The 12865-nt window shown below is 31.3% G+C and overlaps 2 protein-coding genes across 3 annotated transcripts in view; one reads left to right on the forward strand and one right to left on the reverse strand.

Moving 5' to 3' along the window:
• LOC148623654 (tRNA (guanosine(18)-2'-O)-methyltransferase TARBP1-like) overlaps positions 1-2132 on the reverse strand; it is a 50044-nt gene extending 47912 nt beyond the window's left edge. Inside the window, exon 1 of the mRNA XM_088565626.1 lies at positions 2017-2132. The gene's annotated coding sequence lies outside the window, so the exon portion shown is untranslated. The remainder of the gene's footprint in view (positions 1-2016) is intronic.
• Positions 2133-2282: 150 nt separating this feature from the next.
• LOC148623655 (glia maturation factor gamma-like) lies at positions 2283-12784 on the forward strand. 2 transcript variants are annotated; one of them, XM_088565638.1, is made up of 6 exons: positions 2283-2355; positions 5283-5379; positions 6199-6245; positions 7720-7852; positions 8338-8411; positions 10783-12784. In XM_088565638.1, the coding sequence occupies exons 1-6, from the start codon at positions 2353-2355 to the stop codon at positions 10849-10851; spliced, it is 423 nt and encodes a 140-aa protein (XP_088421764.1). In that variant the 5' UTR covers positions 2283-2352; the 3' UTR covers positions 10852-12784. The 2 variants fall into 2 exon arrangements, with proteins under 2 accessions (XP_088421764.1, XP_088421763.1); XM_088565637.1 differs by having other exon boundaries at positions 2299-2685.
• Positions 12785-12865: the final 81 nt, after the last annotated feature.

Genomic DNA, 12865 nt, shown 5'->3' on the forward strand with positions numbered 1-12865 from the left:
AATTTTCTAAAATTTATCTATAAAATTCTGTTTGTGGGTACCATAGCCCAGAGAAGTTTTATTCAGTTTGCGCTCATGGAATTTTTTTTAATCTGCTAAAATGTGTAAATTGAAATGCACTTGAAAATTAATTGTTGTCTCTTGCCTGCAGGTACAAGATCACAATTAATTCCCCTTGACTTTTCGTTGTATACGAATATAGTTCCTTTTTTTTTAGTGTGTTTCTTCCTGATTTTTTTTCTTTGCTGTCGTAAACTTTATTGCTTAGTATTAACTGCAGAAATGTAGGGCAAGGATTAAATTTACAAGGGATTTTTTTTCATTCTGTAATTTTATGTGGAAGTTGTGATTTGGTCCTATGAAAGAAGGTCAAAATTTAGGACATTTGGCAGTGGTCACTTTTTGTGTCTACAGGGTCTCCGAAGCAAAGTTACTAAAAATAAAAAATGATGGTGAATTTTTCTGGCACTCTTATAGAAATCTGCTTTTATACATGTTTCCATATTGGTGAAGTTTGAATGAGTTTGAAGCTGTGGAATTTTTTTTATATGTCAAGATGGGTCTGTTGAAATGCACTACAAAATTAATTGTGTCCTCGTACCTGCAAGTGTTAATTTATTAAGGCAGTGGCTCCAGTTTCACTAAATACCACATGAAAATTGGTAAAACAGACAAGAAAGGACACATATTATTATGTTGGTATATGGGAAGTACAAACTTCAAAAGTTGGTAATAATTGTGAAATAATTGCATATGATGAGTTTGATTTATTTTTTATATTCCACTGTTGCCAAATGCTCTTGCCATAATATATGGCCTTGGTCGTAAAACAGCATTAAAACAAAAATCAATCAATGAATCAACTAAATTTTGTGAAATTTGTTTATTGTACATATTCTCTTTGTATTTGCATTAAACTCTAAAAATATTGTATTTGACCAATATAAGTTATGTGAACATATTGTTGTGTTCTCTGACAACTAAGGATGGCCTTGGCCAATGCTTGTTTTGGTCCCTGAATTATTTCAAACCCTTAGGGCCAATGCCCCGAACAGCACCCATGTGCAAGATTAAACATTTAACACAGCATGTGTATAGCTGTATTACTAACTTTTTTAACAAATTGCCATATACAACCATTTGGCTATTTCCAAACTGGAAAATTAGTGACCCAAAACATCAGCATTTACGTATGATATGCCAAATCAAAAAGAATTTTGTAATTCCTTGTGAGAATTAAATTCCATTATAATTCTGCCATTTTTGAAGATAAGTGCCGATTGTTGAGAAAATACTGATAATTTTATTTTTCAATTACTGTGTTAAAAGAATTTAAAATTCTTAGGAATTTGAAAGTGAACAATTATATGGTAAGAAAGATAACCTTTTTTTTTTTTTTGCATGAAATTAAGTGGTAAACCATTGTTTTGGTCAACAACCGAAATTTGTCTTCGTTACAAAATCATGGCCGATTTGACAATGCAAACATTGTGATGCTGGATTTAAATGTCATTGAATTTGACGAATTTTAACAAAAATTTATGTATGTGATGCCAAGTCCAGCGCCTTCACTCTACACATTGACGTACTCTCAGTTAGAATGGGGAAACATTCTCGGACCCACATAGGGTCTGGGAGTAGGCTAGAGCGTGAACACAGCAGCCCAGTCACTAGTAGGACATACTCTGACTGAGTTCTTCGGTCAGGTATCCCGAAGGCCGGGCTCCGCTACCCTCCACTACTAACTGGCATTACTAACAGAATCCCCGTAAGGGGCCGTCATGCAAGATCTGTAAGGATAGTCAAGACTGTAAACACCCCCAATCATCATAATCCAGTGCCTTAATAACCATTCAGCAATCCTGCCCTTAACAGCCGAACAGGTACTATACATACATGTTTGAGGAAGCAACAAGCATAACCAAAAGTGCTAAGAAGAATTTTAAGCGGTAATTTTTAATTTTAAATCCATTAACAATTAAAATGATGATTTCTAAAGTAACAACTCTGTCTTACCTATGAATTAAGTGGATTAGAAAAGAAAAGATAGAAAGAAACTATCATGCATGTTGTTTGTTTTGATACTATCCACGTGTAGCTGTGTCAAAATCAAGGCATGGATTCTAGTTCCGATCCCATACAGATAAAAGTCGCTTTTTATCCTATAGCAATCTCTTTGTATACTAATGATAACTTATGTAAGTTTGAATAAAGCTTAATTTAATAAAATTACATTAATATGAAATTATTTTTTACAATCTTGTTTTTATCAAGGTCTACCACTCAAATCCGCGACTTAGCATGCTTCGCGATATTTGTTGACTTATTTACTTCCGCCTCTGACAGCGAACAATGGTAAACTAAAAACAAAACTGCTTAAGAAAGTTGAAATGGGAATATTTTTTCAGTTTGATTCCTATCGATATATCTTGCTTTGATAATTTCGTTTTCTTGTTATGCTGCCCAAGTCTTGGTTTTCGAAGAAAACTAATTTAGGGGGGCGTTTCCCCGCGAAGCACACGTAAGAAAAATGTGGAAATATGACATCCCCTTCAAATAATGCCTGATTTAGCATTTTCTGTGGAACTTCAAGACTACAGATTCAAATACAAATAGTTTATGAGCTCCAACTCAATTACAATAAGTGGTTTAGACTCATAGCTATCACTGTGAAGCGGTATGCAGGTATGAGCTCTACAGTTGAGATATATACTGGGGTACCCCCATTCCATTGGTCAAAATAATATTCTTCCGATCGAGTTACCGATTTGACCAGACGATGCTAATATTATTCATAAAAATAAAATTCAGACATTCTACTTTCCACTTCTGTAAATTATGTTATGTGCATGTCTTTATTTAATTATTACACTAGTGACTGAAAATCAAATGTCAATCATCTGCCTTTATTGTTGTCGTACCCCAAATCCATGCATTTGCGGTTCAGAGATTAAACTAGTATGGGGAGCCATATGGGATACAATACATTTCAACTAAATAAATAGAAATTAATATTGATTGATTGGTTTCGTGCATATTTTCTACATTTCTAAAAGGGATTAAATAATATGGCATACAGAGGTTTTGGAAAAGTTGGACGTACTGTAGGTTGATCTTAAAACTTGAAAATTGCTTTGAATACCGGCAATCTGATTATTCTTCTTGTTTTCATGAAACAGTATCAGCAACCTCTGATCTCTGACCCAAGCATGTGCAATCAGTTCCGTACAAAAAGGGATATTAATAATACATCGGAACTAGGTATACATCGGAAAGAGGATACAGCGGTATACCATTGAAAAACTTCATGCCTGGGAAGTAGCAAAAAGTGGCTGTCCTTAGGCATTGAATTTTCATCCAAAGAGGTGGAGCCAGATTTGATGTCTGATAAGAATTTTTCTATTTTGTACAAGCAGCAAATTTTTATTTTTATATTTCATTTAATTCTCAGCATTGACAAAAATCAATATTTCTATTTGAAAATTTCCTTTATATAATGAAAATATAGAATCATTACTTTTGGTTTTTTTTTCAATGGATCATGAGTAAAAAAAGATTTCCCCAAAATTTGGAATAATATTTTTCTGAAAAATATCTTGGCCCCCTTTGCTATTCTTTTTATGGATGGAGAAAACTTTACATTTTATTTAGCCAAACAAATAATGTTTGATTAAAGATCACACCTCTGTGAAAATAGTCTTGAGGTCTTTATGAAACTCTCAGTGCTCACTTTTATAGACAATGTTTACTCCATATAATGAATTTATAAGTATGTAAAAAGTGTGACATCTTGTTTATCCTTAATTCTAGACATTGTGCAGGGGTGGATCCAGACACTTTGAAAAGGAGGGGTGCCAGTCAGGGTTCCTCAGAAAAAAGGGGTGCTAGGACATTATCATTTTTTGTCAATTTTACACACGAAAATGACAAAGGAAGGGTGCCAACCCCCTGCACCCACTCTGGATCTGCCATTGTTGTAATGTGAAATTGGAAGACATCTTCAGAATACAAGAAAGTTCTTCATTTAGAATAATATTTTTGTATATTGATCATTTTATTGCAGGTTTTAAAGAATTAATTTATTTTTTTAATAAAAAATATCAAGTTTTCTCCCTTGGCTGCATGTTTTTATCACAGAGTAAACCCAACATGTTTTGGTTAAATAACTCGAAACAGCTCGGTTATAATGGTTATAAAACTAGTTTTAATTTTCTCAGACTCTGTCAAGTGAACATATTCGCTGGTATCGATTTTCACAGTATCAAAAAAATGATATGCATCATATAGTGTTAAAAATCAATTTGGCAAATACTATTTTTCACGCTTTTCTGTCCACTGCAAAAATAGCAAAAATTAGTACATTGTGAAACTTAATACTTTTACAGTATGAATTATGCAAATCTTCAAATCACAGTTAAATTCAATTTCCAAAGTTTAAGGCCTTCTATGTAGACGTTCTTGTCTTATTATACTAAAATCCAATCAATAAATTACCTCTCTAAATCATAAACTTATAAACCAAAATGAATTTAACAAATAGAAATTTTTAGATAACTAACTGACAGACAGTGATGTTACTCCTCCGCCCTACATGTGACTAACTACTACTGATTCAATTTAAATACCAGTGAAGTGCAGGTGCTCATGCAATTAGTTTAGCATGTGAAAGAATATACTGTTATATATAGTCTGTCCATATATTAAAGTTCAGTTCTTCATAATTTCCTTTCAAATTCGTCAGTATGATAGAAGTAATGAATGAATAAATGGATGGGATGGATGGATGTATGAATGAATGAATGATTAAAGTTTATCATGCAAATCAACTCAATGACATATATATTTAATATTCTTTGTCAGAAGGATAACAATACTACAGGTTTTTTTACAGAGAGGTCGGTTTAAAGCTTATCTAACAAGTCCACTCAAAGGCATGTGAAAAAAAAACTTATGCTAAACATACAATAGTGACATATTCAGGTATCTCACTGTCTTGATTGGTAAGTCCTTATGGATCATCACTTTTATATGTACAGGTATACAAGGTCCATGAATAGTAGAACTTTGTAAGCATTCATACTGTATACTAAACAGTAAAGCAAGACCTCAGATGATTTTCATCAATTTTTTTATTAACAGATTGGCATTAAATAAACGATAACAATAAAACATGTATCAGTATACTTATCAAGGAAAAGTTCTTGACTAAACTTGTTTTTGTTGATATTAACAAAAAAGTGATGTTTTAAGAAATGCATTCTTTTTATTTCATGTATTTTTAGGCACAAAATGTTCAGGTATGTGATATTGATCCTGAAGTTACAGCAAAGTTAAAGAAATTCAGATTTAGAAAAGAAAAAAATGTTGCTGCTTTAATGTGTACGTATTTCACTGTTGAACTGCATTTGTCTAGAAAAATGTATATTTCATTGTATATAGTACAGTAAAAAAAGATAGCTTACAAAGAAAAACTAGCAATCTTCTTAAAATTAAAAAATAAATATGCACCTTTATTATTTGAATTTTTCATCATATTGAAATGAATCCCACGTCATATACATACAAAATTTGAAATCTCTAATACTTCCGGTTTTTCTTCTGTTCTTCCAATGACAATCTGGATAATCCAGAGGAGACATTTAGTCCCTTAGGAACCTCTAGTTAATCAATATCCTAATTCATTATTAAAGTTATCAAAGTAAACAATGTACTTTTGATCATTTGAAAAAAAATAATAAAATGTTGTTTCCAACATACTCGTTATAAGTACCATTCCATATAAAATTAAAAGTTGTGTGGCACACAATAGTTTTGATTCCCAAGTATTTTGTGTTTTTAACTTGTATTAATCATTTCTATTCTGAAAGTTTTCATATATTGACACTTTTTCTTCAGAGAGATTTTTTTACACACTATGAGTAGGGGAGATAACTCATGTCAGATCAATAATTTATGAATATTCTTTGCATATTTTGTTGTAGAGGGAATTCAGGGAATACACATTGATTATTGCAGATTTATGCTTATTTTGACTTGTAGTAATACTAAGTGCTATCCTCCTTATACTAATATCTTAGTGCTCTTTTAAGATATTCTTTACATTCAGAAAGCACTTCAAATTAAATTGGTTATAAGAGTTGAACTAGTGGTATATCACATCATTTGCCACCCCTCATTTTGTTTGATTTTTATTTTCAGTGAAAATAGACAGAGAAAAGGGTGTCATACTGGAAGAGGAGTATGAGGTACTGGTAGTTAAGTTGTTTGATGTACCTTAAATGCATGAACATGACTCAGGAAATAATATGGTTTTCTGAAATGAAAGATGTACAGATAGTAAATACTTATCTGATTTTATCAGAAATAATCATTACTGCATTATATCAATTTAATTGAGTAATCAAGGGAACCACGAGTCTAATGGAAATCAAAAGAATGTAATCCAGGGGCAAAAACCAGAAAGGGAAAACAGACACACACAATGAAGAACATAAAATAACCAAAATGATACATACAAAGCAACAAAAGTAAATGAGCAACTTTGACTCCACTAAAAACTAAGAGAATGGACCAGGTGCATTTCTGCTTTTCTACAAACATCTACCAAGCTGCTCATAAAAGGTCGTCTGAGGTAGGCAAAAGGAACACTATGACACATTGACCAAATCATATATGCTGATGATACACCATAACAATCCACAAGTTTATGATGAAGACCATAAAACTTCTGTAGTGATGACTTCAATATTGTAGCAACATAACCCTATTCCAAGGTTCTCAAGTTCTTTCATGGGGTAGATGTGATTTATAAAATCCCTGAAACAAGCTAGGATTGTTTAAGGATATGTCATCTATATAGCAGAAATTGAGATCAAAAGATCTGACTAAATGATGTTCTTGATGCAACATAATAAATTTCATGATGTACTAAGCATGTTTTTTTGGACAAGCATTTGTCACCAACAGTTATTAATAATGAAAAATAACTGTTGTGGCTATGAATAGTACATAGGACTAAGATTCCCAGTAATTCATTTTGCAAAAAAAAGCACGTACAAAACATCAGACAGAATGAAATTATTGAGAACGGCAAGATCTATTTGCAATGTATCCATGTTATAATATGATTTAACTCTGTTTTTCCAGAATGTATCGATGTTTAAAATCAAACAATCTGTCATGTTTGTTAGTGGATGGTCCGATTTTACACTTTTATAAATTCTGGAAAAACAGTGTTTGAGTCTCAAACTATCTGCAAAATGTGTATTGTTTTTTTTTCTTGTAGACTTAAATGCAGTGAAATTAACACTGCAAAAAGTGACATTTAACCAACAAAGTTACATGGTTGTCAATTTCAATATTTGAAGTAAACTGGGTCTACTGGTAACCATATTTTTTCAAAATTATTGCTGTGAATAATATACGATGCAAAAAGTGAATGGAGTAAAGCAGATAATACTGCTTCACACCATCAACTCTGTCTTTTGTCAAAGCTATGGTAGCCATGTTTATTTATGATATGTACATGGGATTCACACTGTTGTAAAAACTGTCATCACCAAGGTTGTTAAAGGGAAACAACCAGTCAAAATGCATGAAAAGACTTATGCTAATTAGATTGGAATAATGTATTTTTTACATTTTCCATAACATATTTTGTTGTAAATGTGTGTAAAAAGAAAAAGTAGTTTTTTTTTTCAAGAAACATTTTATTGTTAGGATTGTACAATTGATGAAATACAAGCAGAGCTTCCTGAAAGTCAACCTCGCTATGTTGTTATTAGCTATGTTAGAAGGCATGATGATGGAAGAGTATCTTATCCATTATGTTTTGTATTCAGTAGTCCTCAAGGTAATTTATGCAGTACATCTTAAGTTAGAAAAAAATATTTATGGATTTACTACATATTGGTAGTAAAAGTTAAAAAAAAAGAAAAAAAACATTCAGAAGATGCATAGAATTAGGTTGAATACAAAACTCTGCCAAATGTTTATTATATTAATATGCTCCAAGTCAATTGTTATTTCAAATCAGCAATATTTGTCTTTATACTGCAATGTAAATATCATTCCAGTTATACTTGGAAGATTATTTAAAAACTTTTCTTTATTTTTATGTACCCAAACATTAGTCAAGGAACTTATCCAGTTGTTTCCATATGAACCTTTTCAAAATCACTGAAACTTTCTTTGCTGCTGCATTTTTAATATTGTAAAAACATCCAGATGAAAGATTCAATTCCCACAGGAGACTCTAGTTTATTTATAGCTGTAATATATCTAGAAGTATCTGATACATTTTTAATTCATTATACAGAAGTGTTCCAAATATTTCAGGGTGTAAACCAGAACAACAAATGATGTACTCAGGCTCCTTACATGCCCTTATACAGCAGACTGGACTTACAAAAGTAAGATAACAAATTACCTGAGTAGTCTCAAATAATTGAATACTATATCTCTATAAATATGCAAATTTTGCAATTTCCTCTAATTTAATAATATGTTATTGTTTGTTTTTAACTCAAATGAACTAAAGGCCACTGTGAGCTAATGTTGTCACTTTGTGCTCATCATTTCCATTAACTGAACAGAGGCAGATCTAGGGATTCACCTGAGGGGGGTTCACAAAGAATCCTTGATAAACACATTATAACGAATGCATTTACACACATTAATTTTCATAAGTTTTGCAAATTGATAATGGGGGGTTCCTGTATGCTACCATAGACAGCTTCCCCAGAGAAGTTTTATCAAAATGTGTTATTATTACAGCTGTTGTATTAAGAGAGGGTTCACTATGTCAGTGAAGACGTACATTATATCCTCTTAAAAAAATGTGGTGGAATGTATAGGAATGTCCATTTATCTGTTTGTCTGTCCCATAATCATGTATAAATCTACCTGCAAGTTTTTAATTTCTTTGACCACTTATATTCTAGTCAAGATCTTATGCTTTGTCAAAAATCACAATCCAAATTCAGAGCTGTATCAGGCTTAAATATTGTGACCATACTTGTATTAACTCTTCAGGGTTTGACCTCTGCAGTGGTATTAAGCTGCTCCCTGCTAAATATTTTATTGACTTCTATCTTGAAAATAGTAAAAGATAGTTACTAAAAGCATCCAAGGTCAGCAACATTCTCTTAATGTTGTAGAAATTTAACTTCAATTTCTGAAGAAATTTTTACCATTGAAAGACCAATAGTGAAGGTTTTGCCCTTATTTGGTTCCGTACTGTAACACTATGGGGCACTTAGATATGCTAGGCATCTGCACATTAATCTGTCTGTGTGTCTGTCACACCTTGTAGCCCCGCTTATGCTAACATTTCTCAATGGATTTGGATACAATTTATACCAGAGGTTGTTATCATAAATTCAGTCAATGGTGACCTACTAATGTTATTAGGGTTAACTCCCTTAGAAATTGAAATGTCTTCAAAATGTATTGAATAAGCAGATTTTGAATTTCTCAGCTATTATTCTGAGAGTTATCTCCTTTGGAAATAAAACATTTCTTCAAAATTTGTTGTGTAGGAACCTCAGGCCTTCATTTCTGAACAAATTTAGATGAAATTCAAAACAAAAGTTGCTGCCATGAATAATAAGAGAGTCAGGCCAATCATGGAAATATATGAAGCTCTACAAAAATCCTTATAAGATTTAAGTTGTAACTTTTTATATAAGTATATGAAATGTTGCTAATAACAAGCCTTAAGAAAATCCCTATAGGTTAAACAGGTCAGCAGTCAGCAACACTATCTTATTAGGATTTTGAACATGTGACTTTCTACCAGAGTAATTAGTATTTATAGTGGATGAATTTCATAATGGAATTCAATACAAATCTAACTTATGACCTTAGAAGCACTGAGAGAGCCAATTTCAATCGTACAGGAATTTAACTAGTAATACAGAATAAGGATCTTCACTGGTTGCTTAACTTAAACAAAAACAAAAAGCACACATCTTGAAGTGTTGTTAAATTATGAAGAGAAACAAATCCTAGTTGATGTAAAACTGTTACAGTAAATGGCGGTATTTTTTAAATATCTAAATATTCAACTTCATCCTCTTACAGGTAACATATGTCTCAAATTAATTGTTAACTGACCAAGGTTATGAAACAGTCCACAGCACCTGTACCTGGTTCTTTTTTAACCTTAAATTTTACTAAGAATGTCTTAAACTGGGGCAGTCCGGGATTAAAATCAACCCTCAATTTAGATGGCATTAAAGTGGGTGAATCTGGATTATTTATCTCAGGTGCAAGTGTGTAAGTGTAAGTCGGGTAAAGTAGGAGACATTTGATGTTCCATGATGATGACATTGGCCAGCAACCTTAATTTGCAACCATCAAAATCCAGGTGACATCCAAATCTTTAATTTAATTTGATTTAAAATTTATAAACTACTGACTATTGATGCAAACTGTGTGTAATTTGTGTGACTTTGTTAAGAGATATCAGGATAAGAAGGAGGTCAATATTTCTCTTCCAGGTTCATATATTAATTACTTATTGTATTACATACTGGTATGTACAAATCTATTATAAGATGAAAACATCCATCTCTTTCATAATTGGAAAAAACAACTTGACCATTAAAAGTAAAACAAGTTTTCTCTTTCTTTTTGTTGAGAGTGAAAATGACTTGTCTCTAATTTAAAATCAACCTGATTTACAATGAATGGACCAAGTCCATACCTTTATATTTTCATGTTTATTTAATTGATCAAAAGCTGTCAATGTTACTTATTTTCTTATTGTGTTTGTTACAGACATACGATATTAGGAGTACTGATGAACTTACTGAGGAATGGTTACTGGAACAACTTAGTCGTGTTTGAAGTACTCTATGTAGACCTAGTCCTTTAAAACTGTATTCCCACCAGTATGCTGCTCAATGACTCCTGGAGAGAAGAATCATATTGCTGAATACTTGTCTTAAGAAAAGAATATAATTGGCATTTGGCTACTTATAAAAATGTTGTTTATTTTGCCCAAATCACAGATCCTTACCCAATTCATAGGTCAGAATTATGATAAGATAGATGGGCCCTTTTTAAATTCACAAATAGATAAAAACAAACTGAATGCTTTAAATGAGTTTTAGGGGTTTGGAGGTTTAGAACAAACAATATTATATTGAATGTCCTAAACCCAACATTGTTACTGTAGTTCTGCAATGAGATTATTTTTATTGACACTATTTATCAATGCATACTAGCCAAAGCATTGGACAAATGAAAATTTATTCTTTTCAACTTACAATGATGGTAATAGTGTTCAGGATCATTTGATTTTTCTTGACATAATTGTTATCAGTATTATTAGATATTAAATAGAGATTATGTATTTTGGACCTACTTTCAATTAAATGCATAAAACAATTTGATTTGATAAGAGTAAGTTAATGGTGCACAAAATATGTATGCTGCTTCTATTTATATATTGAAATTATGTTACCAATTTACCTTGACCATTTTTATATATCTTATTGGGGTCACATTCCATTGTAAGATTTTGTATTTTTATAAACCAGTATTTTGACATATGTATGAAAGTATACCGCCGTCTGTCTACATTATATACATATATGGTACCTCAAAACTTTTTCATTGAAGAATCTATGTTTTATATTTAGAATGTTTGTCTTGATAGAAGCTTCCTTTAATTTTTCTGTTTGTTTCTCTCTTATGCAGCACTGAATGCCAAAACAAAAAAAAAACAGGTGAGACAGATGTATCTTGTGCTTTAGTGCAGCTGGTTTTTTTTATTTTGTTAGAGATTTGTATGTAAAGTTGAGTTTTTTGTTGTTAATGTCAGCTGAACTGATTCAGGTAATATTAATTATAGATGTTGGGTTTTTTCTTTTTTTTTGTATTCATTAATCTTTAAAAAAATTAAATCAACAATCTGCTTTATTGTTTTGCAATCATTCATTGTTTTATCTACATTATTTTAAGATTGGTTAAAACTTAAACTTATTTTTTATTTGGAAATGTTTGTATGTATATATTATTTGTTGTTATCAACATTTGAGTCTGTTCTTGTTCTTCATTAATTCATTCACATATTTGTTTTTGGTATTTATTTTTTTTTTGGTTGAAAATTCAATTTTTAGTACCGGTAATTCTTAATTTTGGTGTTTGCCATAGATATTGACTTAAGGTATTTTGAACATTCTCTTTTCTTTGTAACTTAACTTAAATAACTTCTGATGAAGGACTCTACGATGATAGGTAAACCTTCTGATGAAGAACTATACAATGATAGGTAAACCTTATGATGAAGAACTCTACAATGACAGGTAAACCTTCTGATGAGGAACTCTACGATGATAGGTAAACCTTCTGATGAAGAACTCTACGATGATAGGTAAACCTTCTGATGAAGAACTCTACGATGATAGGTAAACCTTAAGTGATTCTATAGAAGACATGCAGTGACTAACTATTAGTAGGTCTTGTTTTAATTAGATTGGTTTGAGTTATCACCTTAATGTGTGTGTGCTAAGATTTATCAAACAAAAATAAATACTGTACGTATATAAAATGTATTGGTTTATGAATTGTTTAAATTAAAGAATCCACTACTTCATCTATATATAAACTGATCTTTTATGTCTTTAACTGTAATTTAGTCTAAAGCAGTGCAATTAAAATTGATATTACAGTTGAAGTATTTTATAATTGTCTCTGTACAAGTAGCATACACCATGATTTATGTAATATGCACTTATTTATTCATACTTACTATTGAAATAAATATTTGCCTGCATTATTGTTATGATTTATTTTATTCTTTAAAAATGATCATGTTTTACTTGATTTATGGCTTTATTTTTAGCTAATCTGACCA

Source organism: Perna viridis, chromosome 2, assembly GCF_037379345.1.
Source record: "Perna viridis isolate PV_CMFRI_1.1 ecotype Kerala chromosome 2, ASM3737934v1, whole genome shotgun sequence".
In the NCBI taxonomy this organism is placed as follows: Eukaryota; Metazoa; Mollusca; class Bivalvia; order Mytilida; family Mytilidae; genus Perna; species Perna viridis.